Consider the following 26,684-nt stretch of genomic DNA (forward strand, 5'->3'; position numbering starts at 1 on the left):
CTGAAGAGTTGCCTCCAATGACTTGTGGACTCCAATAAAAATCTTTCCATGCTGCTTTTTCATTTCTTTCTGCATTTTGTATTTATTTTTTTCTTTGGTACAGTAAATAATTTTTTAGTATATTGTGTCTACGTGCAATATACAACAATTTGGGGTAACACAATTAATTTATAATTACAGGCGTCCATCGTGGTATTTTCCATTAAACTATTTTCATATTCAGACACAAAACTTCGACACGACCTCATATTAACAAATATTATTGTGTTCTTAATACTGTCATGTGGGCCTTGAATTTTGGCTGTGTAGTGCTTTTATGATTGGCGTCCCGCGATTGCCATCTTTTTCCCCCGTATTTTCTGCAATATCTATTTCCTTTTTTTTTCCATTGTCACCAGTTAGTCTCCCTTCACTGTGCAAGAGATACCTAAGTTCACTAACAAAGAATATAACTGTTCAAATCTTCATTGATCACACACAGAGGTTCTAGACAAACAATGACATTATGTGCATCAGTAGTTATTTGCAGTGTATATTCCTGCCTCCCCCCTCTCTCTATCTCTGAGGTCAACTAAGGACCATCTTTTTCCTTCATTCTTCTCCAAAACTCTTTATTATTTTCTCAGAATGAGATCATTTCGCCTCAGTTGACCATATGACTCAGTTGTTCTCCTGTTTGTTTTATCTTCCTAAAAACTCTGAATTTCAGGACCTCTGGTCTGTTTATTTCCTTTCAGCTTTCCTGGATGAGGTATTTGTGAATAATATACAAATACAAGTCTCACTCCCAAACAATGTACTGCCCACCCTATATAGCTCATAAAAATAAAAAATAAAACTGCAACAGCAAGAAGGTTCAGTATACACAACACAGAGTTGAATCTTTCTATATAATCAAACAGAAATGTGGAAGAGGTTGTGCGAATTGATGGCTTCAACAGACAGTTTGAGAAATTCTTTAGCATCTTCAGTGATTACTTTGAAACTGCTTTGCTTCTCAAAGCACAAGTAATAAGAAGCACAACTCCAAAATCTAACAGATATCTAACTATTATCAAAATCTCAAGTGCAAGAAAATATATTCCTCAAATACAGAGATACAATAATATATCCTTTCCCCTGAACAGTTACATTCAGATTTACAGAAGGGTGACATGCCAGACCAAAAAAGGGTTCTATGGTAATTTCATAAGAGTCGCCAAATAAAAGCCAAGCAGTATGGGAAGTAATGAAGAAGGAAGCAAATAAAGTACCCCCTATAATGGAAAATATCACACTCAATCATGAGAACAAGTCTGTTATTGGGCGTCAACATAATGAAAATCTGTTCAGTTGTTACTATGCAGATATCACAAACAATATTCAAACAATGCAAAATCCAGGATGGAATTTAACAATACCAGAGAAGGAAAATTGCTACTCCCATACAGCGGAGATGCTGAGTTGTGATAGGCACAACAAAAAGATTCACACAATTGTAACTTTTGGCCATTAAGGCCTTTGTCAGCAGTAGACATACACACACACACACACACACACACACACACACTCGTGCAAATGCAACTTGCACACATATGTCTGCAGTCCCAGAGAACTGAAACCGCAAGTGTGCAAGTTGTGTTTGTGTGAGTGTGTGTGTATGTGTGTCTACTGCTGACAAAGGCCTTAATGGCAGATAGCTACAATTGTGCAAATCTTTTTGTTGTGCCTATCGCAATTCAGCATCTCTGCTATATGGTGAGTAGCAACTTTCCTTCTCTAGTATTGTTACAAACAATATTCCGTGACATGAGATGATAGAGCCAACAGAAAGACAAATGGCTCTCTTTTTTTCCTCTTCAATCTGTATTTGCAGAACAATTTGGGATGAAATCGTCCATGTTGCATCAACATTTTAAGAAAATGTCATCAGAAATTGGTGGTATTCAGATAACATCATTTACTCACCAAGTGACAGCAGGGGAAAACACACACGCAGATTTAATTTTTATAGGCTTTTGGAGCCTTTGGCTCATTCCTCTGGGAGAAGAGTTGAGGGGGATGGAAGAGGAGTAAATAAAAAGGACTGGAGAAATTTAGGGAAAGGGATGCAGTTCAGAAAAGTCCCCCAGAACCTCAGGTCCGGGAGACTTACCGGATGGGATGAGAAGGAAAGACTTGTGTTATGTGTGTTCCCCTTCTGCCACTTAGTGCACAAATTTTTCTGTCTATCTGATTATATCAATAATTGATGATTTGCATTGTTGTAGATAACATCATTTGTAAGGCAGCGTATTACAAACATTTCAATGCCTCTTCCAGATATAGTCAATTTATCTTTTCTGACACGCTTTTCTGATCTGTCTAAAAAATCTGTAAAATGGACCCTGTTCATGAGAAAGGAGACAAAGCAAAGAGAGAGAACTGTATACCAGATGCTTCACTATCAGAATTTGGAAAATCATAGAAAAAGTAATGTTTAATGGGTTAATGAAGTTTTTAGACAAAACTAAATTTTCAGTGATACTTAGCATGCATTCAGGAGAGATAAGTCAACAGCTAGTGCTACATATGATTTTATGCTAAATGCCCTAGAAATAGCAGACAAAAACAAAGTAAAACTGTCATTTTTTAAAACTCAAGTAATGTCATTGACATTCTGAAGTGCAACACAGTTGAAGCTCCAAGTATATGGCATTACAGGCAGTGCTAAAATGGTTCACATCATACTTCACAAAAAGGAAACATAAAACAACCTAAACTAAAGGAAAATACTAAGATGACGTTCCTCAGATGCAGAAATTATATATATGAGAGAGAGAGAGAGAGACAAGGGGGGGGGGTGTATGTTCAAGAGTCCATTCTTAAACCAATCCTCATATATAACCTAGGCAGACAGTAAAAGCATTCTTACTATACAAAACACCCAAGTCAACTGCGAGCAGCTGTAAATAAAACTACAACGCAACTAAATGGATGGTTGGAGGAGGATAAGCTACTAAAAGAAAATATAATTCCTAAATTTGTGTTTAAAAGTTTATGTATGCAACACTAATGTGACATTAAATGCCAACAAAATGTCATCTCTGAAAACAAAGTTTCAGTGTGTATATGGTTTCAAAATGACTTCAAATGTTATGTGCATTTAAGCAAAGAAGCTGAATAAAATATGTTATAGTCTGTATTTACTATCTGTTAAAGCAAGTTTTGCATCTGTACCAACTGTCTACTGTGCCCAATTCCGCAGCATCATACTGTACAGTATTATTTCCTGGGGTAATATTCCATGCAGTTTCCTTTCCTTAATTCCGAACAGAACTGTAAAAGCAATGCACCATGCTTGACAAACAGATTCTTGCAAACCCATTTTTCAGAAGTCGTCAATCTTCCTATTTCCCCGTATGTATAGATTAAAAGTTAGTAAATATGTTAGAAAGAATTAAAAAGACCAAAATAAAAACTTCAGTATCCATGAGGGTGATACAAGGTACAAGGGAGAGTTTCATGTCAGTCAGTAAGGACATCAGCTTTCAAAACTTCCACTAAAAATAGTGTTATACAAATTTACAGTAGCCATCCATATAAATTAAAATTCATATAATAATTCTCACTTTATTGTAAAACCTTAAGAGCATTTTTACTGGAGCATTTGTTCTGTTCAGTAGCGGAATTCATAGGACCTGTGACATAAGAGTCTTGATACAAGGCATCCAGCAGCCTGTTTTAAGGCAAGTTACCTCCATTGATCATTTAGTCTGTCTACAAATGATGTTTGTAGATCAGACTTCTCAGTTGTTTTCTTCAGAAGTTCGTCTTCTTTTTTCTTAAAAAAGGTTACATTATCAGCAAAAGTCAAAGAATTAATTGCTTCTTTCAATCTACCCAGCTTTATACAGATATTAAAAATTTGTTTTTCTTTCTCTAGTGACCAGCTGAATGACAAAGGGGACAGACTGTCTCCTTGCCTGACTCCTAATATAATTTGGAAGGAACTAGAAGTTGTTCCAAGAAATTTAACTTTAGATATTGTGTTTGTAAGAATTTGTGTAGTTATTTCAGGAGTTTTCCTCTTTACTGCAATTTCCTTCAGTGTTGTGAGGAGGGAGTTTTTCCATTGAATCATACGCCTTTCTGAAAAACAACAATTATAAGTGCAATCTTTATTAAATATTGTCATATATCTAATTATTTGTTAAAGGTTCAGAACTTGGTCTGGACAGGATCTGTTACTCCTGAATCCATTTAGTATTTTAGTATATAGAAATCACTGTGTTGCTTAATGTGCGTGCCGTTTTAATGTTGGAGCAGTTATTTTGATGAGAACATTTCATTCATGACTAAAAAAGTTCTTGTAGAGTGTAAATACTGTAGGATTAAAGGATACCACTCGCCAAAAAGCAGAAGCATTGAGTTGTGAATAGGCACACACAAAAAAAGGAAAGCTTGCTAGCTTTCAGACTTTTCCTGTGTCTGCCAGTGGCTTGATGCTTGTAATTTTCAGTGAGTGGTCTCCTTTAATCTTAAAGTATTTGCATTCATGAGTAAAGATTTTTGAGTGTTCAAGGACTTTGAGATACTTATCATGTGTATAGATCAGTGTGCTGTAAAAATGAATGAAAAGAGAACCAAACAATAAATATCATTAGAATAAAATATTCAAACAAAATATTTCACTAGCTAACTTGATTTTGACTATCAGCCGTATTCAATAGTGTACGAATGATTCTTTGCACTTAGCAGCCTTATGCCAAGAATTGTTTGTGGGCTATTGAAAATCATGTAAGTCAAAATCAGTTTAACGACTCAAATATTTTCTGTTAGTCTTTGACTGCAATTAAAACTTTTAGATAAAAGAAATACAGTTGGTGCCGTTCCCCACAAGTAACTTGACAGATACGAATAAGCGCTTGGTACTTTATGTGTAAATGATGCGGGGTTGTTTTTAGCCTACCATCTGTGCTATTGTGGTTTTCAGGATTCTGGCAATTTATTTACTTATTGCTTATTTAGCCAAAAGAAACATATATTATGTGTGATTTGCATGTTATGAATTGTGCCTGAATATTTTGTAGAAGATACGCATACTATCTTATACGCATGGGAAGGAGATTGTATTTATCTTCGCTTATTTGTCATGCACGCTTTCTTGCAATCTTACACCTGTTCTGCTTTTTAAAATTAATCATGATCATAACAGGAGAATTGTAGTTTAACACTCCCTGGCAGATTAAAACTGTGTGCACCGACCGAGACTCGAACTCGGGACCTTTGCCTTTCGCGGGCAAGTGCTCTACCATCTGAGCTACCGAAGCACGACTCACGCCCGATCCTCACAGCTTTACTTCTGCCAGTATCTCGTCTCCTACCTTCCAGGAGAGCTTCTGTAAAGTTTGGAAGGTAGGAGACGAGATACTGGCAGGAGTAAAGCTGTGAGGATCGGGCGTGAGTCGTGCTTCGGTAGCTCAGATGGTAGAGCACTTGCCCGCGAAAGGCAAAGGTCCCGAGTTCGAGTCTCGGTCGGTGCACACAGTTTTAATCTGCCAGGAAGTTTCATATCAGCGCACACTCCGCTGCAGATTGAAAATCTTATTCTGGAAATTGTAGTTTAGTTGGAATAATGTTTGTTTGCTGCTGTTTGATTGTGACCACGGTTACTCTTTAATGCATCTACACTTTACTTGCAATCCTGAATAAGTATTTGATCAGCTCTTCACACTTTTCAGAACTAGCATTATTTTCCTACAAATGCCAGATTACAAATCCAGATATTTGGGCTTCAGTATTCTACAAATACCAGATTACAAATTCAGATATTTGGGTTTCAGTATTCAGCTGGTCACAGGTTATGTCACTTGCCACCTCGGGCAATTATTTTTGTACATGAAAAATGCGAAGTTGAATTTTTTGAGTCCTTAGTAAACTGCTTGAGGATAACCCCTTCAGAGGTTGATGGTAGGCAAGGGCATACCACTGTCAGTAAGACCATGCCTTGTAAAGCAATTGACATGTACAGGTCAACCATTGGGTTGTGGACAGCTTCTGCTTTCCTTCAGTAACTGAAACCAAAGTTAAAGGTGTTGATCAGTAGTTTGCCATTTTTATTAGGCCACTACTCCAATAAGTAGCTTACCAGACTGACTAAATTCTTTTTTCAAAAGATAAAAATTTATTGACCACGTGGTGTATTTGACATTAGGACTCACTTTTGAATTTACTTAATACTGTCTCTTGAAATAGTATAGGTCTACTGCAGTGTTATCTTGTCATGCTGTTTTGTGATGAACTTTCATAATTTTGTTATGAAAAACTACTCTTTGTGTTTCACAAGTTGAAGACTTCACAAACTATTTAGAAAATTTACTTCAGCAAAGTCATAGTTATGTGGTCTTGTCCCTTCTCTGCTTCAGTATTCTATTTTTAATTTTCGGCACGTGTGCTCAATCTTAACATTGCATTTCTCAAACCAAAACAAACTTTTTTTTTTTAAAGCAGTATTGTTCAGTTTTAGTGATGAATTAGATTATACAAATTTGAACTTGCCCTGAAAATTGGGTTCACATGTAGCATTGTGTTATCTCCCTTCAGGAAACATGGTACTGCAAAGAGCTGTAAATAGAAATAATAATAATGTACCCTTTAGGATGATGGAGATTGCAGATACCTCCCTTTAAAGAACTGTACTGTGTTTAGTGTACCATTAAGCAAAGCCTTGCTTTCTTTTTGTTTCAGAAACACGCAGCAAGCTCAAATTCAATACTTTGTTGGAGAGGTGAGTAAAAGCTTTGTGGGTTTACGTGTTTTTTGATAATATTATTGTCATTTTTGTGATAGTGATTTAAAGGAAGAAACTAATCATGGTGTTGAAGATAACCAAAACAATATCCCCTCTAAGGACACAATTACTGATCATCAATAATTCTTGTTTGACAAGGCAAAACTACAATAAATGGTTGTATAATATTGTTTGTTCTCCTGTCACTTGCCCCTCTGGAACTTCTAAATTTGTTTATTACTGAAAGACACTAAAGTCTGTTACATCCACCATTCAGATTAAATAAAATGGGACTACAGTATACATGGCCTTCACCTGAATAGGGCAGGAAAAAATAAGTTAGCTTCTCTATTAACAGAAACTGTAAGGGGTTCCACAGTCACACAAGGGGTGATCCCTGTGGTTAATGGGTCCAGGCAGACAGGTTTTTTAGGTTAAAGTTGAAGTCCAGACAGATGACAATCTAGATAAATAGAATAAAACAAACTTCATGTACAGTAAATAGGGGTAAAGCTAAGGGCAGTATCAACTTACTTCATCAAAATATCAGGAGAATAAAAAATAAAGTAGATGAGCTATTAGTGTGTTTAGATGATCTCAAAAATAAGAGTGAGATTGATAGAATATATCTGTCTGAACACTGTGTAACTGTGGGCATGGATAGTGTCAGTATAAGTGAGTATAATTTATCATCTTACACTTGTAGATCTAGGATGGATAAAAGAGGAGTTTCCATTTTCATAAAACAAGGGTATAAATGCAAAACTGTAGAAGTAAGCAAATTTTGTGTTGATCAGCACTGTAAGGTTTGTGCGTGTGAACTTCAGATAGATAATGTAGTATGGATAGTAGCAACAGTGTACAGGTCCCCATTAGGAAACTGGGAGCTGTTCATAAAAAAAGTTTGACTCCTCATTATGCTGTCTGTCAGACAAAAAGAAGAAGTTATCTGTGGTGATTTCAGTGTAAACTTTCTAAGTAATTCTGATAGGAAAAGTGTACTAGCAATGTTATTAAAAACATATAACATATAACTTAGAATCAGTGATCAATTTTCCTACACATATAGATCAAGACAGTAGCACGCTAATAGATAATGTATTTGTACAGAAAGAGGATGTAAAACAAACACTTGCTTTCCCTGTGGTAAATGGATTGTCAGACCATGATGCACAACTGATTAACTTACAAAATCTAACAGAGTATACAGTTCGGAAACCATTAAGTAGAAGTGTGAGGTCTCTCAACTCGGTACCTATAGAGCACTTAAGGAGAAAGCTTAAGAAATGTTAATTGGGGAGACGTATACAATGAGCCAAATGCTAATGGTAAATGCAACATATTACTGTATAAATTTATATCCCTTTTTGAACATTGTTTCCCAAAGAAAATTACTAAATGTAACACCACACACTTTTCAAAGAAACGTTGGGTTACTACAGGTATTAAAGTGTCTTCAGAAATCAATAAATATAGTATATGCATTTTGTGCCATTTAAGGGAATGGGGCAAATAATAGAAATATTTATCTTTAACTCCGTATTTCTTATGCACTTGACATGTTCCACATCGTAACTGCTACCGTATCATGCGATTGATCAATGGAACATGCAACCAACTATCTATCTCTGTCTGTCACACTGATACTTTCTTCAACCATTGCATGACCCCTCTTCTTATTAATAGTGTCAGAGACAGATGAAGTGTTTCTAGTAACAATCTTGTGATTGTCTTCCCATTAATTAGCAACTGATGTCATCATTAGGATGAAGTATGATAGCTTGTTCTTTATAAACTTGCAACTGTGGAGTCTGTGAGTTGACAACTGTGATACTGTAATTTCTTAATGACCAATAGGTCTAGCTATTGTGGCTAGTACTTGGTAGTCATGACTGCCATTTTGATGACACTGTGACTCACTACAAAAACTGAACCAGAAACTTTTCTGTTAGAAAAGGAAAGTTGCCTTTGTTTCTTATGCTTAGTTATCTGTGTGTTTGGTCATAGTAGTTAGTTTGCAGTATGTAGTGTGATTATTTATAAAATATATAATAAAATAAGATTTCAAACAATGGAAAATCCAGGATGGTACGTAACAATATTATGAGAAGGAAAGTAGCTACTCACCATATAGTTGAGATGCTGAGTCGCAGATAGGCGCAACAAAAAGACTCATAATTAAAGCTTTAAGCCATTGGCTTTCGTCAACATATCTATCTCTCTCTCTCTCTCTCTCTCTCTCTCTCTCTCTCTCTCTCTCTCTCTCTCTCTCTCTGTGTGTGTGTGTGTGTGTGTGTGTGTGTGTGTGTGTGTGTGTGTGTGTGTTGACGAAGGCCAAGTTTTTTTTGTGCCTATCTGTGACTTAGCATTCCGCTATATGGTGAGTTGCTACTTTTCTTCTCGTAGTTTTGAGAAATTAAGATTTGTGTTATATTCCCAAGAATTTGTAGTAAGTAGTTCATAAAATAATTAAAAGAAGTTAAATGACATGGTTGATTATGAATGTAGTTTTCCCTCAAATATCTTCAAGTTCATAATGTCTTAAATTTGTCATTTAAAATTGATGTTTTATCCCAGGTAATTCGGCTGTTTCTTGTTGTGATGAAATAATAAAATCACAAGTTATTGGCAGTTACCAAATTAATCTGTAATTCCAAGCTGAGTAGAAGATAATTTTTCCTATATTATTATGCTAACAATATGGTTCAGAGCAACATAAAGATAGGGAGCTCTCAGTCTTCCATTGTGCAAATACATGCTTTCCAATAAAGTTAGGGGGTTGGACCTGATAGACGTAAAACATTGGTCATAAACAGAACATTCCTACTGTACAGTACATGTTCATTGAGAACAAATTAGAGAAGGAAATATCTGATAAAATAATTTTATGTGCATCATTTGACTTTCTGTTACAGAAAAATCCTTCAGTAGCCTCCAGAGTAGTACTCTTTTTTTTTGTTGTTGTTGTGTGTAAACAGTATGTTCTAAATGTTAAGAATTAGATTATTTGAGATTCAATTCCAAAATGCTAGGATTTATATTTGTGTACACATCATGCCAAAGGTGTCTTGCTAAAACATTGTACACAATTATGATACTGGACGATTGGAAGGAGCCAATAGCATTGGTTGGTTAACTGTTAACCAAAGGTGCAAAATTTTTGACAATATTCAAACAACTTTCTTTCAGGAGTGCTAGTTCTGCAAGGTTCGCAGGAGAGCTTCTGTAAAGTTTGGAAGGTAGGAGACGAGGTACTGGCAGAAGTAAAGCTGTGAGTACCGGGCGTGAGTCGTGCTTCGGTAGCTCAGTTGGTAGAGCACTTGCCCGCGAAAGGCAAAGGTCCCGAGTTCGAGTCTCGGTCGGGCACACAGTTTTAATCTGCCAGGAAGTTTCAAATATGCAGGCATCTAAAGCACTTCAATCCAGTACTTGCCATCATTATTGAGGGACTTCAGGAAGAAAAGTATTGCATCCTATATCCTTCTGATTGGTATTAGACTAGTTTTCAAGGAATTAAAGTGCCCAACATTAATCCAGTCTAGTTCTATTTTATTTATTTTACATCATATGTGAGATTTTTCATCTTCTGGCTGTGGCAAACTGTGGTCACTGCTACAGGAAAGGTGTTCTATAATTTTATTATGGAATCTCTGTTAATACTTGAATTCAGATTAATCATTTCATTCGCTGTTCTGTTCCTGTGACATACTTACTATATTATGTCTTGTTTATTTTTTATGTTTATTTAATGTCCTTTGTGTCCCACCTCTCACATTGCTTTGTCCTACTGACGGATGCAATTCCAATATGTGCAGTGACACTTTTTGGTCCCCCCTGCGGGTTCGGGGGTTAGAATAGGCCCGCGGTATTCCTGCCTGTCGTAAGAGGCGACTAAAAGGAGTCTCACATGTTTCGGCCTTATGTGATGGTCCCCTCTCGGGTTTGACCTCCATCTTTCTAAATTATTCCGAAGAGCGAGCCAATTGGGGAAGGGCGCCTTACATGGTGCACTGTATCCGTCGTGCAATTAGACCTTTAGCCGTCTTTCTCGTCGTTGCACTGGTGTCCCGCTCGTTTTCGATCTCTTGGGCGATTACCACACTGCACTCTGCAGTGTTTCTTTTAACTGCGACGACGACCTTGGCCGTTTTTGCACCTAAGATCCAGCACGGTAGCCAGCCCGTTGTGGTGGGGCCGCCATGTACCCTCTTGGTTGTAGCCCCCTGACAACACAGGGATCGCTCTACTGATGCCTGCGCCGTTCACTCCCCACGTATGCCAAGGAGTAGATGCCCATCTCCCTGGGGCATCAGGACTCCCAGCAATGGCCATCCTGCCAGGTGGCTATTGCTGCGGCTGGGTGGCGCCCGTGGGGAGGGCCCTTGGTCGGAGTAGGTGGCATCAGGGCGGATGACCCGCAATGAAGCGTGGTACATCATCTCTCGCTGGTGGGCCACCACCAGCAGTCTCTAAGCGATCGAGGTCTAACCTCAACGGCAGGAAATACGATCCACGATCATTTCCCTCCCTGGCCACTCCATGGGAGGAACGTATGGCAAAAGAAGGCAGTGGAGACTATTCACCCCGGTTCCTTGTGTGTACGCGAGTTGATGGGGAATCGTTTATGTCAACCAAGCCCCAGTTTTTTGTGGAGCATTTAGAGGACAAGTTCGGGGAGGTGGAGGGCTTGTCCAAGATGCGCTCTGGTTCTGTGCTCATCAAAACGGCATCCTCTGCCCAGTCACGGAGGTTGCTCAATTGTGACAAGTTGGGGGATGTTTCAGTTAACATCACACCGCATAAGAGTCTGAACATGGTCCAGGGTATTATATTCCACAGGGATCTTCTTCTGCAGTCCGACGATGAATTACGCGCCAACCTCGAACGACGAGGTGTTCACTTCGTCCGGCGCGTCCATCGGGGTCCGAGGGATAATCAGGTAGCCACCGGTGCCTTCATCTTGGCCTTCGAAGGTGATGTTTTACCCGAAAAGGTCAAGGTGATGGTTTACCGTTGTGATGTGAAGCCATATATCCCTCCTCCGATGCGGTGTTTTAAATGCTGGAAGTTCGGGCACATGTCATCTCGCTGTACTTCCAGCATCACGTGTCGGGATTGTGGACGTCCTTCGCATCCTGATACTCCATGTGCCCCGCCTCCTATCTGTGTTAACTGCGGAGAACACCATTCCCCCTGCTCGCCGGACTGTAGGATCTTCCAGAAAGAAAGGAAGATAATGGAATATAAGACCCTGGACCGCCTGTCCTACACCGAGGCAAGGCGGAAATTTGAGCGGCTACATCCTGTGCCAATGCCAACTAGTTATGCCGCTGCTGCAACACCAGTTCGATCTCAGCTCGGTCAGCATTCACCGGCCCCCTTGGTTGTGGGGGGCACTTCACTCCCTGTTGCTCCTGCTCCATCTATTTCAGGAGCAACACTACCCCAACCACTGGGGACATCTGTTCCCCCTTCACAGCCGGAGAAGCGTGAGCCTTCTTCGGCTCCTCTCGCTCGGAAGGGGTCCCTTGGGGCCCTCCCATCCCAGGCTTTGCCCAGTGCCAAAGCGGACACCCGCAAGGTTGTCAAACAACCACCGGTCGCTGGTCGTAGGGCGTCACGGTCGTCTTCAGTCCCAGAGACTGACCCAGTGAGGCCCTCCCAGCCAGAACCACCTAAGGCTCAGCGCGCAAAGCAGTCGAAGAAAAAGGCTCCCAAGCATCCTGAAATTGCGGTGGCACCTGTCCCACCGCAACCTTCTCCCTCTGCGTCCGAAGATGAGGTGGAGATCCTGGCATCCGCTGAGGACATGGATCTCGCCAGTCCCTCGGATGCAATAGACAGCTGTTGTCCAGGTGGTGACTCAGTAGCAGCAGGGGCCCCGGAGGCGTAATCTGCCTCCCCAGTCCCTTCACGCCTTTCCCATCCATGGCTAATACCATCCTCCAGTGGAACTGCAGCGGTTTTTTCCACCATCTAGCTGAGCTCCGCCAACTTCTCAGCCATCATCCTTTCCTTTGCATTGCTCTGCAGGAAACTTGGTTTCCAGCACTGCGAACCCCCGCCCTCCGTGGGTATCGGGGTTATTTTAAGAACCGAGCAGCTTATGAAAGGGTGTCTGGTGGCGTCTGCATCTATGTCCTTAACTCTCTTCACAGCGAGTTTGTACCTCTACAAACAGCTTTAGAGGCTGTCGCTGTTCGGGTGTGGACGCCACAGGCTATCACCGTCTGCAGTATTTACCTTCCACCTGATGGTGTTGTCGCACAGCATGTCCTGGCTGCTCTGATAGCCGAACTACCGCCACCTTTTTTGCTGCTGGGTGATTTCAATGCCCACAACCCTCTATGGGGTGGGACTGTCTCCGATGTTTGCGGTCGGGCCGTGGAGCATGTGTTGGCTCAGCTCGACCTTAGCCTCTTGAACACCGGTGCTCCCACGCATTTCAGTGTGGCCCATGGCTCGTTCTCGGCCATCGATCTCTCTATTTGCAGCCCTGGCCTTCTCCCATCCCTCCACTGGAGAGTGCACCCTGACCTGTGTGGTAGTGACCATTTTCCCATCTATTTGTCACTGCCCCAGTGTCATTCTTCTGGGCGCTTGCCCCGCTGGGCTCTCCACAGGGCTGACTGGCCAGCTTTTACTTCCGCTGCAACCATTGAGTCTCCCCCACAGGGTGACATTGACGAGGTGGTTCGTGTTTTAACCACGTCCATCATTTCAGCGGCCGAGGCTTCCATCCCCCGTTCTTCTGGCCTCCCTCGGAGGAAGGCTGTCCCCTGGTGGTCGCCGGAGATTGCTGAGGCTATTCGCGACCATAGGCGGGCTCTCCAGCGTCATAGGCGGCACCCGTCTCTGGAGACCCTCATCGCCTTTAAGAGGCTCCGTGCCTTCGCCCGCCGTCTTATTGCACGGCGTAAGCAGGAGTGCTGGGAGCGGTATGTTTCCTCCTTGGGCTCCCGTGTTTCCCCCTCGCTCGTGTGGTCCCGGATACGGCGGATTTATGGACACCAGACCCCTACGGGTGTCCCTGGGATCTCTTTGGACGGCGCTGTGTGCACGGACGCTGCCGCCATTGCTGAACACCTTGCTGCGCACTTCGCTACGAGCTCTGCGACTGCAACTTATCCCCCCGCCTTTCGCTCTCTCAAGGAGCGGGCCGAGCAGACGCCATTATCGTTCCACACGCGTCGTTCTGAAACTTACAATGCTCCTTTCAGCGAGAGGGAATTCCTCGCTGCCCTCGCCGATTGCCCTGATACAGCACCAGGACCGGACTGCATCCACGCACAGATGCTGAAGCATCTCTCCAGGGACTGCCAGAGACACATTCTCGCGATATTTAATCGCATTTGGAGTGAAGGCGTGTTCCCGTCGCAATGGCGAGAGGGTGTTATTGTCCCCATCTTGAAGCCCGGTGCGGACCCACTGGCGGTGGACAGCTATCGTCCCATTACCCTCACCAACGTTTTGTGCAAATTGCTCGAACGTATGGTGGGGCGGCGTTTGTGTTGGGTCCTTGAGTCGCGCGGTCTCCTCGCTCCATCCCAGGGTGGCTTCCGTCGGGGCCGGTCTGCAGTGGACAATTTGGTGCGTCTGGAATCTGCTGTCCGTATGGCCTTTGCCCGACGTCAGCATCTCGTTGCTGTGTTTTTCGATCTGCGGAAGGCGTATGACACCACATGGAGGCATCACATCCTCGCCACATTGCATGAGTGGGGTCTTCGTGGTCGGCTCCCGGCTTTTATTCAAAGCTTTTTATTGCGCCGCTCTTTCCGGGTGCAAGTCGGTGCCACCTCTAGTTCCTCTTACATACAGGAAAATGGGGTCCCGCAGGGCTCGGTGTTGAGCGTCTCCTTATTTTTAGTGGCCATTAATGGTCTGGCTGCAGCAGTGGGGTCGTCGGTGTCTCCTTCTTTGTATGCCGACGACTTCTGCATCTCATTTAGCTCCACGACTACGGGAGTCGCCGAACGCAGGCTGCAAGTCGCCGTTCGCAAGGCAGCATCATGGGCTCTGACTCACGGTTTTCAGTTCTCTGCACCCAAGACTCGAGTTATGCACTTCTGCAGGCGTCGGACGGTCCACCCTCATCCTGAACTTTACCTCGACGGCCACCTGCTTGAAGTGGTGGACACTTGCCGCTTCTTGGGACTCGTGTTTGATGCCCGGCTCACATGGGTTCCTCATGTTACTCAGCTGAAGCAAAAATGCTGGCGGCACCTCAACGCCCTCCGCTGCCTTAGCCACACGTCTTGGGGTGCAGATCGCTGCACGCTGCTGCGGTTGTACCGAGCCCTTGTGCAGTCCCGGCTTGATTATGGGAGCCTGGCCTATGGGTCTGCGTCCCCCTCAGTGTTGAAGTTGTTAGACCCCATACACCACTGTGGGGTTAGGCTTGCCACTGGCGCTTTTCGCACCAGCCCCGTGGATAGTCTACTGGTGGAGGCCGGGGTTCCCCCGCTGCGGATTCGCCGCCATCGTCTGCTCGTCGACTATGCTGTCCACATTCATTGCTCGCCAGATCATCCCCATCGTCGCCTGCTTTTCCCTGCTATGGTCCTCCATCTGCCCGAACGGCGACCTAGGTCTGGGCTTTCCGTCGCTGTCCGCGTTCAGTCCCTGCTGTCGGAATTGGGTTCATTCCCTCTTCCGCCTCCCTTCCGGGTCCGTGCACCTACGCCTCCCTGGTGTTTGTCCCGGCCGTCCGTCCGTCTGGACTTGGCACAGGGACCCAAGGACTCGGTTCCGCCTGTGGCCCTCCGTCGCAGTTTTCTTGCTCTCCTCGCCTCATTTTCGGACTGTGAGACTGTCTACACTGATGGTTCCCTGGTTGATGGTCGCACTGCCTACTCTTTTGCTCATGCTGCTCATGTTGAGCAACGCTCCTTGCCGGCTGGCTGCAGTATATTTACTGCAGAGCTGGTGGCCATATTGCGCGCTCTTGAGCATATGCGTTTCTGCTCAGGTAGGTCCGTCGTCATCTGCAGTGACTCCCTGAGCAGCCTTCAGGCCATCGACCGCTGCTATCCCTCCTCTCCTCTGGTGTCCTCCATTCAGGAGACTGTTTCCGCCATTGCCCGTTCTGGTCGTTCGGTGGTCCTGGTTTGGACGCCCGGTCATGTTGGCATCCCAGGGAACGAACGTGTAGACAGGCTGGCCAAAGGGGCGATCGATGCCCCGGCTTTGGAGGTCGGCCTTACGGCTCGCGACCGGCAGATGGTGTTGCGCCGTAAGCTGATTGGGATGTGGGCTGCTGAGTGGCGTGGCATGACAGCCCCGAATAAACTGCGGGCTGTCAAGGGGACGACCGATGTGTGGCGTTCCTCCCTGCGGGCTTCTCGCAGGGACTCGGTAGTCCTGTGTCGGCTGCGCATCGGCCATACATACCTGACGCACGGCCATCTGTTGCGTCAGGAGGATCCCCCCTTGTGTCGGTGTGGGTCCCGGCTGACGGTCGGCCACATTTTGCTGGAGTGTCCTCGACTGCGCACACTCCGGCAATCTTTTAATCTCCCGGGCACTTTGGCTTTGGTTTTATCTGACGATGCCTCCATGGCTGATGCCGTTTTAAATTTTATCCGTGGTAGTCCGTTTTATGGTTCGATTTAGGGAGGTCCTGCACCTTTCCTTTTCTGTGTCTTTTGTCCTTGTGTCTGTTGCTGTTCTGGTGTGCCGTGAGATGGTTGGCTCTTTCCCTTTTTTGTTCTCGTGGTCAGTCAACCAGTCTCCGGCCGTCTTCCTTTCTTCTGCTTCTTTCTGTCTGGTGTTCCTCTGTCCTGTTCTTGTCTGTAATGTTTGTTGCTCCATTTGTGTTCTTTTAGCGCCTGGGGGGTCGTCTCCTCCCCCTTTGGTTTTTACCTGCTCCGTAGATTTTCGGCTCGCCTGATTTTGGAATGGGGGACTGATGACCTTCGCTGTTTAGTCCCCCTTAAACATCCCAACAACCACCACCACACTTTTTGGTGTAGTATCTGCAAGACATCATACAGTACCCTGTCCCTGATTATGCCATGTATGATTTTATCTGTTAATATTCAACGTTCTTGCTCTGTCATATAACCATGCATTACACATTCCATGATAATATGCTTTGGCTATTCAAGATGTCCATAGTCACATACATCACGATTTTGCTTCTTAATCTCTATTGGATACACTGGATATTGTTCATGACCAGGTACAAAATGGGCAATCCCCAAGATGCATGGATATCCCCTACCACCAACTCCGCCTTTCCAGCATTTCCTCATTGTTATGGAATATTTCGTTAATAAATGTCTGTGTCACATGCCTTTCACACTTCCTTCCACTGTCTGGTTATCTTACTTCTAATTTTCTATTGACTTAAATCACCCACCGTACTAGTCTCTCTCTCTCTCTCTCTCTCTCTCTCTCTCTCGCTCTCTCTGCTGTAATTTACCAAATGGGAAAGCGCTGGTAGATGGACACAATAAAAAACACACGCACAAATTTATGTGTTTTTTATTATGTCTATCTACCAGTGCTTTCCTGTTTGGTAAGTTACAGCATCTTTTATATTATTATTATTATTATTGGTGTTTTGCCCTTAAAGAGCGCATTTGGACTAAACTACATGGCCAGTTCCTTTTGCGGCCTTCCTTGCTGCCCAAACTTCCCTCATTCGCTCGCTGTGTTTCTGTTTCCGGTCCTCTGTCCATGCTTCTTGTCGGCTTCGTGTCTTCGGCTTCATCTTGATTGCCTTTTTGGTTGCCCATATTTCTTTCATCTTCTGGCTGTGATCTTGCTTTCGTTCTTCGGTCCATTTTATGCCTGTTCGTTTGTCGCATTGTATCTCATGTAGTTTACTTTTCTTAATGATGTTTCTGAACTTTATTCTGTCGTTTATTGTGTCTGCTGTTACGTTGAGCTGGTTCAGGTCGTTTTCTACCTCTGCCACCCATTTGTTGTTTCTAGTGGTTACCCAGTCAAAGATCTGTTTGGTCAGCCTGTGTGATGGCATTCTGTATAGGTGTCCATAGAATTGTAGTCTGCGTTTTCTAATCTTTTCTGTGATTGTCTCCGTATATATATATATATATATATATATATATATATATATATATATATATATATATATAAAGAAAGATGATGAGACTTACCAAACAAAAGCGCTGGCAGGTCGATAGACACACAAACAAACGCAAACATACACACAAAATTCAAGCTTTCGCAACAAACTGTTGCCTCATCAGGAAAGAGAGAAGGAGAGGGAAAGACGAAAGGATGTGGGTTTTAAGGGAGAGGGTAAGGAGTCATTCCAGTCCCGGGAGCGGAAAGACTTACCTTAGGGGGAAAAAGGACGGGTATACACTCGCGCACACACACACACACACACATATCCATCCACACATACACAGACACAAGCAGACATTTGTAAAGGCAAAGAGTTTGGGCAGAGATGTCAGTCGGGACGGAAGTTGCTCATTTCAGGGATCCATCCTTCATGAAATCCTCCCCACTCCACCAAGAGTGTCTTTCCACCGTCCACCTAACCTTCGTAACCTCTTAGTTCATCCCTATGAAATCCCCAAACCACCTTCCCTACCCTCTGGCTCCTACCCCTGTAACCGCCCCTGGTGTAAAACCTGTCCCATGCACCCTCCCACTACCACCTATTCCAGTCCTGTAACCCGGAAGGTGTACACGATCAAAGGCAGAGCCACGTGTGAAAGCACCCACGTGATTTACCAACTGACCTGCCTACACTGTGAAGCGTTCTATGTGGGAATGACCAGCAACAAACTGTCCATTTGCATGAATGGACACAGGCAGACAGTGTTTGTTGGTAATGAGGATCACCCTGTGGCTAAACATGCCTTGGTGCACGGCCAGCACATCTTGGCACAGTGTTACACCGTCCGGGTTATCTGGATACTTCCCACTAACACCAACCTGTCAGAACTCCGGAGATGGGAACTTGCCCTTCAGCATATCCTCTCTTCTCGCTATCCACCAGGCCTCAATCTCCGCTAATTTCTAATTTCAATCTGCCGCCGCTCATTCCTCACCTGTCTTTCAACATCATCTTTGCCTCTGTACTTCCGTCCCGACTGACATCTCTGCCCAAACTCTTTGCCTTTACAAATGTCTGCTTGTGTCTGTGTATGTGTGGATGGATATGTGTGTGTGTGTGTGTGTGTGTGTGTGTGTGTGTGCGAGTGTATACCCGTCCTTTTTTCCCCCTAAGGTAAGTCTTTCCGCTCCCGGGACTGGAATGACTCCTTACCCTCTCCCTTAAAACCCACATCCTTTCGTCTTTCCCTCTCCTTCTCTCTTTCCTGATGAGGCAACAGTTTGTTGCGAAAGCTTGAATTTTGTGTGTATGTTTGCGTTTGTTTGTGTGTCTATCGACCTGCCAGCGCTTTTGTTTGGTAAGTCTCATCATCTTTCTTTTTAAATATATTTTTCCCACGTGGAATGTTTCCCTCTATATATATATATATATATATATATATATATATATATATATATATATATATATATATATATATAATTTTAACATGTGGAATTTTTCCCTCTTTATATTGTGTGTGTGTGTGTGTGTGTGTGTGTGTGTGTGTGTGTGTGTGAGAGAGAGAGAGAGAGAGAGAGAGAGAGAGAGAGAGAGAGATTTCTTTGAACACATCTTCATCCAAGCACCACAATACTGATTTTGCTCCCTGTGCAAGTCCCCCCTGTGGGTCCAGGGGGTAGAATAGGCCCGAGGTATTCCTGCATGTTGTGCGAGGTAACTAAAAGGAGTTTCACATGTTTTGGCCTTTATGTGATGGACCCCTGTAGGGTTTGACCTCCCTTCTTCAAAATTTTCCCTAAGAGCGAGCCAGTTGGGGAAGGGTGCCTTACAAGGTGCATCGTGTCCATCGTGCATTGAGATCTTTAGCCCACTTTCTCGTTGACACATTGCAATCCTGCCCATTCTCCATCTTTTGGGCAAGGATACTTTCATGGGTGCATTTCCCACCATGCACTATGCAGTATAGATTTCTGCGTCGACGATGACCATGGACTTCTTTGCACCTGATATCCAGCACGGTAGCCAGTCCGTTGTGGTGGGGCTGCCATGTACCCTGTTGGTTGTAGCCCCCTGACCACACAGGGATAGCTCTACTGATGCCTGCACTGTTAATTCACCACTTATGCCAAGGGGTAGATGCCCATCACCATGGGGCATCGGGACTCTCGGCAATGGCCAACCTGCCAGGTGGCTTTTGCTGCAGCTGGGTGGCGCCCATGAGGAGGGCCCCTGCTCGGAGTGGGTGCCATCATGGCAGATGACACGTGATGAAGCGTAGGCCATCATCTCTTGCTGGTGGTGAAACACCAGCAGTATCTAAGCGATCACGAGCTCAATTCAACGCACAGAAGTATGACCCCAAATTGTTTCCCTCCCTGGCCACACCACAGGAGGAACGTCAGGCTAAGGATGGCAGCAGATCTTATTTGCCCTGGCACCTTGTATGTTTGAGAGCTGATGGAGAATCTTTCATGACGATGAAGCCTCAGTTTTTTGTTGAGCATTTAGAGGACAAGTTCAGGGAGGTGGAGGGCTTGTCCAAAATGAGATCTGGGTCAGTCTTGATCAAAACAGCAACCTCTGGCCAGTCTTGGGAGTTACTCGCTTGTGACAATCTGGGAGATGTTTCTGTAACCATCACACCCCATAAGAGCTTAAATATGCTCCAGGGTATCATATTTCACAGAGACCTTATTTTACAGTCCTACGATGAGCTGCGTGCCAATTAGAGTGGCAAGGTGTAAATTTCGTCCAGCGTGTCCACCAGGGTCCGAAGGATAATCGGGTTGCCACCGGTGCCTTCATCTTGGCCTTTGAGGGCGACACATTGCCCAAGAAGGTCAAGTTGATGGTCTACCGGTGTGATGTAAAGCCCTATATCCCTGCCCCGATGCAGTGCTTTTAGTGCTGGAAGTTTGGCCAGATGTCTTCATGCTGTTCCTCTAGTGTCGCAAGCCGAGATTGCGGATGCCCATCACATCCCAATTCTCCGTGTGGCCCGCCTCCCATCTGCGTCAACTGCGGAGAGCACCATTTGCCTTGCTCGCTTGACTCTAGGATTCTCCAGAAAGAAAGGAAAATCATGGAGTACAAGACTCTGGACAGACTGACCTACACTGAGGCTAAGAGAAAATTTGAACGCCTGCATCCTGTGCGTGCGACATTGTCTTAACGCCGCCGTTACGACAGTTCTGGCACCATCAGCTCCGCCAACCCAGGTCACCTCTCAGAGCTAGAAGTCTACACCTGCCCCCTTGATGGTGGGGGGTATTTCCCTCCCTGTTGCTGCTGCACCACCTACTTTGGGAGCAAACACCCCCACCTACCCCCCCCCCCCCCCCCACCCCAAACATCAGGGACGTCTCTCCCCCATTTCTAAGCTGAAGAAGTGTAAGTCTTCTTTGGCTTCTCTCACTAGGAAGGGGTCCCTTGGGTCACTCCCTCCCCAGGTTTCTTCTAGTGGGAAAGATGACACCCGCCAGTGGCTGAAGAGCCCAAAAGCAGCTGGTTGTAGGGCCTCACACTCACCCTCAGTCCCAGAGACCGAGTCAATGAAGTCCTCCCAGCCAGGGAAACCCAAGGAGCAGCAAGAGAAATACAAAAAGGAAACCCCTAAGACCAAGGAAATTGTGGTGGCACCCACACCACCGCCACCTACAAGCTCTGCGGCTGAGGATGGGGTGGAGATTTTGGCATCCGCTGAGGATCTAGATCTCGCCAGACCCTCAGACACAATGGATATAGGCTGTTCAAGCGATAAATCGGTGGCAGCAGGTGACTCTGATGTGTAAACTGCCTCATTGAATGTTCCATGCCTTCCCAGTCTCACGATGTCATCCTCCAGTGGAATTGTGGCGTTTTCTTTCCACTGCCCAGCTGAGCTATGGAAACTGTTAAGTTTTACACCTGCAATCTGCATTGCCCTCCAGGAAACCTGGTTCCCAGCAATGCATACCCCTGCCTTCCGTGGCTATAAGGGATATTACAGGAACCGTAGCGACTATAATAAAGAGTCAGGTGGAGTTTGCGTTTATGTCCTAAACTCAATCTATAGTAAACATGTGCCCCTTCAAACCCCTCTTGAAGCTGTTTCTGTCAGAATAAGGACGACACAGGAAATAACTGTCTGCAATGCATATTTTCCTGCAGATGGAGCAGTACCCCTGAATGTATTAGCTGCACTGATTGATCAACTCCCTAAACCTTTCTTACTCCTGGGAGATTTTAATGCCCATAACCCCTTGTGGGGTAGTACCATGCTTACTGGCCGAGGCAGAGATGTCGAAACTTTATTTTCGCAATTTGACCTCTGCCTCTTAAATACTGGAGCCACCATACATTTCAGTGTGGCTCATGGTAGTTACTCAGCCATTGATTTATCAATTCACAACCCAGGACTTCTCCCATCTATCCACTGGAGAGCACATGACAACCTGTGCGGTAGTGACTACTTCCCCATCTTCCTGTCACTGACCCAGCATCAGGTGCACTGACGCCTGCCCAGATGGGCTTTGAACAAGGTGGACAGGGGAACTTTCACCTCTGCTGTTAGTGCTGAATCTCCCCCACACTGTAACATTGATGTGATGGTTGAGCAGGTGACTAGCACAATTGTTTCTGTGGCAGAAAATGCGATTCCTTGCTCTTTAGGGTGCCCGAGGTGTAAGGCAGTCCCTTGGTGGTCGCTGGAAGTCACTGAAGCAATTAAGGAGCGTCGGTGAGCTCTACAGCAGCATAAGTGGCACCCTTCCCTTGAGCTCCTCATAGCCTTTAAATGGCTCCATGCCCATGTTCGCTACCTCATCAAACAACGGAAGGAGGAGTGTTGGGAGAGATATGTCTCCACCGTGGCTTCCCAAGTCTGGGCAAAGATCAAACATCTTTTCGGGTACCAGGCCCCAACAGCTGTCCCCGGTGTTACCATAAGTGATGAGTTATGTACCAACGCAAACGCGATTGCCGAGCACTTTGCTCGAGCCTCTGCATTGGAGAATTACCCCCCAGCCTTTCGCACACTCAAATGGCAGCTGGAAGGGAATATCCTCTCATTCACCACACGCTGCAGTGAATCCTATAACACCCCATTTGCAGAGTGGGAGCTCCTCAGTGTCCTTCCACATTGCCCCAACACAGCTCCTGGGCCTGATTGCATCCACAGCCAGATGATAAACATCTCTCATCTGACTACAAGTGACATCATCTCATTATCTTCAACTGGATCTGGCGCAATGGCATCTTTCCATCGCAGTGGCAGGAGAGCATCATCATTCCGGTGCCCAAAACCGGTAAAAACCCGCTTGATGTGGATAGCTATCGACCCATCAGCCTCACCAACGTTCTTTGTAAGCTGCTGGAATGTATGGTATGTCGGCGGTTGGTTTGGGTCCTGGAGTCACATGGCTTGCTGGCTCCATGTCAGGGTGGCTTCTGCTAGGGCCGCACTGATAATCTTATGTCCATCGAGTCTGACTTCCGAACAACTTTTTCCAGATGCCACACCTGATTGCCCTCTTTTTTGTCCAAGTTGGTGACTCCCATAGTTCCATCCATATCCAGGAGAATGGAGTCCCGCAGGGCTCTGTATTGAGTGTGTGTCTATTTTTAGTGCCCATTAACGGTCTAGCAGCAGCTGTCGAGCCCTCTGTCTCACCTTCTCTGTATGCATACGACTTCTGCCTTTTGTACTGCTGCTCCAGTACTGTTGTTGCTGAGCGGCACCTCCAGGGAGCTGTCCACAAGGTGCAGTCATGGGCTCTAGCCCACGGCTTCCAGTTTTTAGCTGGAAAGTCCTGTGTCATGCACTTCTGTCGGCATCGTACCGTTCATCCGGAACCCGCACTTTACCTTAACAATGATCCACTCACTGCAGTGGAGACACATCATTTCCTAGGACTGGTTTTCGACGCTTGATTGACTTGACTCCCTCATCTTCTTCAGCTTAAGCAGTAGTGCTGGCAGCACCTCAATGCCCTGCGTTGCCTGAGCAACACCAATTGCTCTACGCTGATGTAGCTCTTCAGACCCCTTGTCCAATCCTGAATTCACTATGGGAGTGTTGCTGGACTGCCCACTTTTAGCCGATCTGCGGCAGGCTTTTAACTTTCCCAGCACGCTACCTTCGGTGTTGGGCGACAGTGCCTCCACAGCAGCTTTAGTTTTATGTTTTATCCGTGAGAGTGGGTTTTATACTTCTATCTAGGTTTTAGCGCATATCCTTTGTCTCTGTGTCCTCCATCCTAGTGCTTTTTGGGTGGAGGTTTTAATGTATTGCAGAGTGGCTGGCTTTCCCTTTTTATTCTCGTGGTTGGCCAGCTACTGTAATCTGCTTTCATGTTTTACTCTCATCTGTTTCTAGTGCCTCTGTTGTTTTCTTGTCCTCATTTGTTCCTTTTAGTGATCGTTGCCTTCCCTTCATTCTTGTGACTTTTCCTTTCCTTCTGTTTTGTGTTATATGTTTCGTCTGTTTTATTCTCACACTTGTGGAATTGTTTTATTAGGAACAAGGGACCGATGACCTCATAGTCTGATCCCTTCTCCCACCTTTAAACCAACCAACCAGCCAACCCTGTGCAAGTTATTATGTGTGGGGTTATATTCAAGGGGAGCAGGCAGTCGAATACTTGAAAGAATAAGCCACACAGAAGTTTTTTTTAATCCTTTCCTTGACATCTTGGCCAGAAGTTGGTAGACATCAGCCTCACCAACATTCTTTGTAAGCTGCTGGAACGTATGGTAGGTCAGTGGTTGGGTTGGGTCCTGGAGTCACGTGCCTTGCTGTACTGCCCACTTTTATTCAGCAGATATTGCAGTCTGTTCCATTTGGTGGATTTCTGCCTCCAGGAGTAAGGTATTCATCAAGTGGGCACAATGTGCTCTTGGATTATTATCCTGAAAGACATAGCCATTGGCAAAATTGTTGACTGTAGGCCTGGACAATCACAATACTATACTGTCCTCACATGAACCTTGATAGTTGCTTGAACCTTGGTCTGCTTGCCTTAGATGAGAGTCCGTGACCTCTTCCACACCCTTGTACAATGAGTGTTGAATTTCAGATAGATACTGCACTTGTTTGTGAAGAGAAATGGTCACCATAGAATCAGATTCTGTTCCAGCTTTTTTCCTAGGCCATCTTCTTCACATATTGTGGTATGCTGAAAGGTTTGTACCATTGTTTGTAATGGACAGTTGGAATGAAATTCATTGTGTGACTGCTGTTGTGCCTAAAGTAGTGTCAACTGAACCCACCAATGTCAGATATCAGCTTCTTTCTGTAATATAATGATGATGTGACATGTTGCACCATATGTGTTCAAACAGAAAGATAATGGCCCACTGTCAATATTTCTTCTGCAGCTACATTGGTTTTCAGAATGTAGGTTGTGGTGACTAACTGATTAGTAGTGTAGCACAAGGTCTAGGGTAGACCGGAAAGTGGAAGTTCAGTTATGAATAAGCAAAACCAATCAGTATGAATACAAAACCTTAGATAGGGTGACATACTCATTTGTAGTGTTGGCAGATGTCTATGTTAGGTAAAAAGGTTGTGAGTTTACGAAGTAGTATCGAACTTTTCAGTTAATCCATGTCTTCTACCCAACCTGATCTCAGGTCTTTTAACTTGGAATAGCACATTGCACACAATCATTGCTGCCTTCTCAATGTTGTTTTAAAGCTGATTTTGGTTGAATTTTGAGTTATAAAACTGAATAAGATTCAAAAGTTTCTTTGTTTGGGGCTTCTCTATTTTTTAACATCTCAGTTGCTGCTTTCACAACCTTCTCAATACTTCAACTTAGTCCTCCACATTGTTTTAATCCTAATTATACCAGGTGATCAAAAAGTCAGTATAAATTTGAAAACTTAATAAACCACGGAATAATGTAGATTGTCTCGCGTCTGTTGGCCGTCGTAATTTAATATATTATTATTATTATTATTGTTGTTATTTCTTTCTATTCTCAGACATTATGTCTGGTCAAAAATGGACAGTGACGCGGACCTTGATCAAGCGTGACTTCCTTTTAACTGTACGGTATATGTTATATTGCATTTAGGAACTTACGGGTCATTGAACATGTATCAATAATTACAGATTTTTGTAGTTGTATATATATATGTTTGGATGTAGCTGTATTGCATTGATGTACTGGTGGATATTGTGTGGTATGACTCCTGTTGTTGATAGTATAATTGGTATAATGTCAACTTTATCCTGATGCCACATGTCCTTGACTTCCTCAGCCAGTTGGATGTATTTTTCAATTTTTTCTCCTGTTTTCTTCTGTATATTTGTTGTGTTGGGTATGGATATCTCAATTAGTTGTGTTAATTTCTTCTTTTTATTGGTGAGTATGATGTCAGGTTTGTTATGTGGTGTTGTTTTATCTGTTATAATCGTTCTGTTCCAGTATGATTTGTATTCATCATTCTCCAGTGCATTTTGTGGTGTGTACTTGTATGTGGGAACGAGTTGTTTTATTAGTTTATGTTTTATGGCAAGTTGTTGATGTATTATTTTTGCTACATTGTCATGTCTTCTGGGGTATTCTGTATTTGCTAGTATTGTACATCCGCTTGTGATGTGATCTACTGTTTCTATTTGTTGTTTGCAAAGTCTGCATTTATCTGTTGTGGTATTGGGATCTTTAATAATATGCTTGCTGTAATATCTGGTGTTTATTGTTTGATCCTGTATTGCAATCATGAATCCGTCTCACTGTATATATTGCCTTTTCTTAGCCATGTGTTGGATGCGTCTTGATCTATGTGTGGCTGTGTTAGATGATACGGGTGCTTGCCATGTAGTGTTTTCTTTTTCCAATTTACTTTCTTTGTATCTGTTGATGTTATGTGATCTAAAGGATTGTAGAAGTGGTTATGAAATTGCAATGG

At 44.2% G+C, this 26,684-nt stretch overlaps 1 protein-coding gene and 2 non-coding genes across 3 annotated transcripts in view; 2 read left to right on the top strand and 1 right to left on the bottom strand.

Moving 5' to 3' along the window:
* Positions 1 to 26,684, top strand: part of LOC126181417 (ATP-binding cassette sub-family D member 3) — a 122,228-nt gene that overhangs the window by 1,538 nt on the left and 94,006 nt on the right. The window contains exon 2 of the mRNA XM_049924769.1: positions 6,709 to 6,748. Coding sequence (XP_049780726.1) covers positions 6,709 to 6,748 — 40 coding nt within the window. The remainder of the gene's footprint in view (positions 1 to 6,708; positions 6,749 to 26,684) is intronic.
* Trnas-cga (transfer RNA serine (anticodon CGA)) lies at positions 5,218 to 5,291 on the bottom strand. The gene has a single exon. It is a non-coding gene; the product is annotated as a tRNA-Ser (tRNA).
* Trnas-cga (transfer RNA serine (anticodon CGA)) lies at positions 5,431 to 5,504 on the top strand. Its single transcript has one exon. It is a non-coding gene; the product is annotated as a tRNA-Ser (tRNA).

This window comes from Schistocerca cancellata, chromosome 1 (assembly GCF_023864275.1).
Source record: "Schistocerca cancellata isolate TAMUIC-IGC-003103 chromosome 1, iqSchCanc2.1, whole genome shotgun sequence".
In the NCBI taxonomy this organism is placed as follows: domain Eukaryota; kingdom Metazoa; phylum Arthropoda; class Insecta; order Orthoptera; family Acrididae; genus Schistocerca; species Schistocerca cancellata.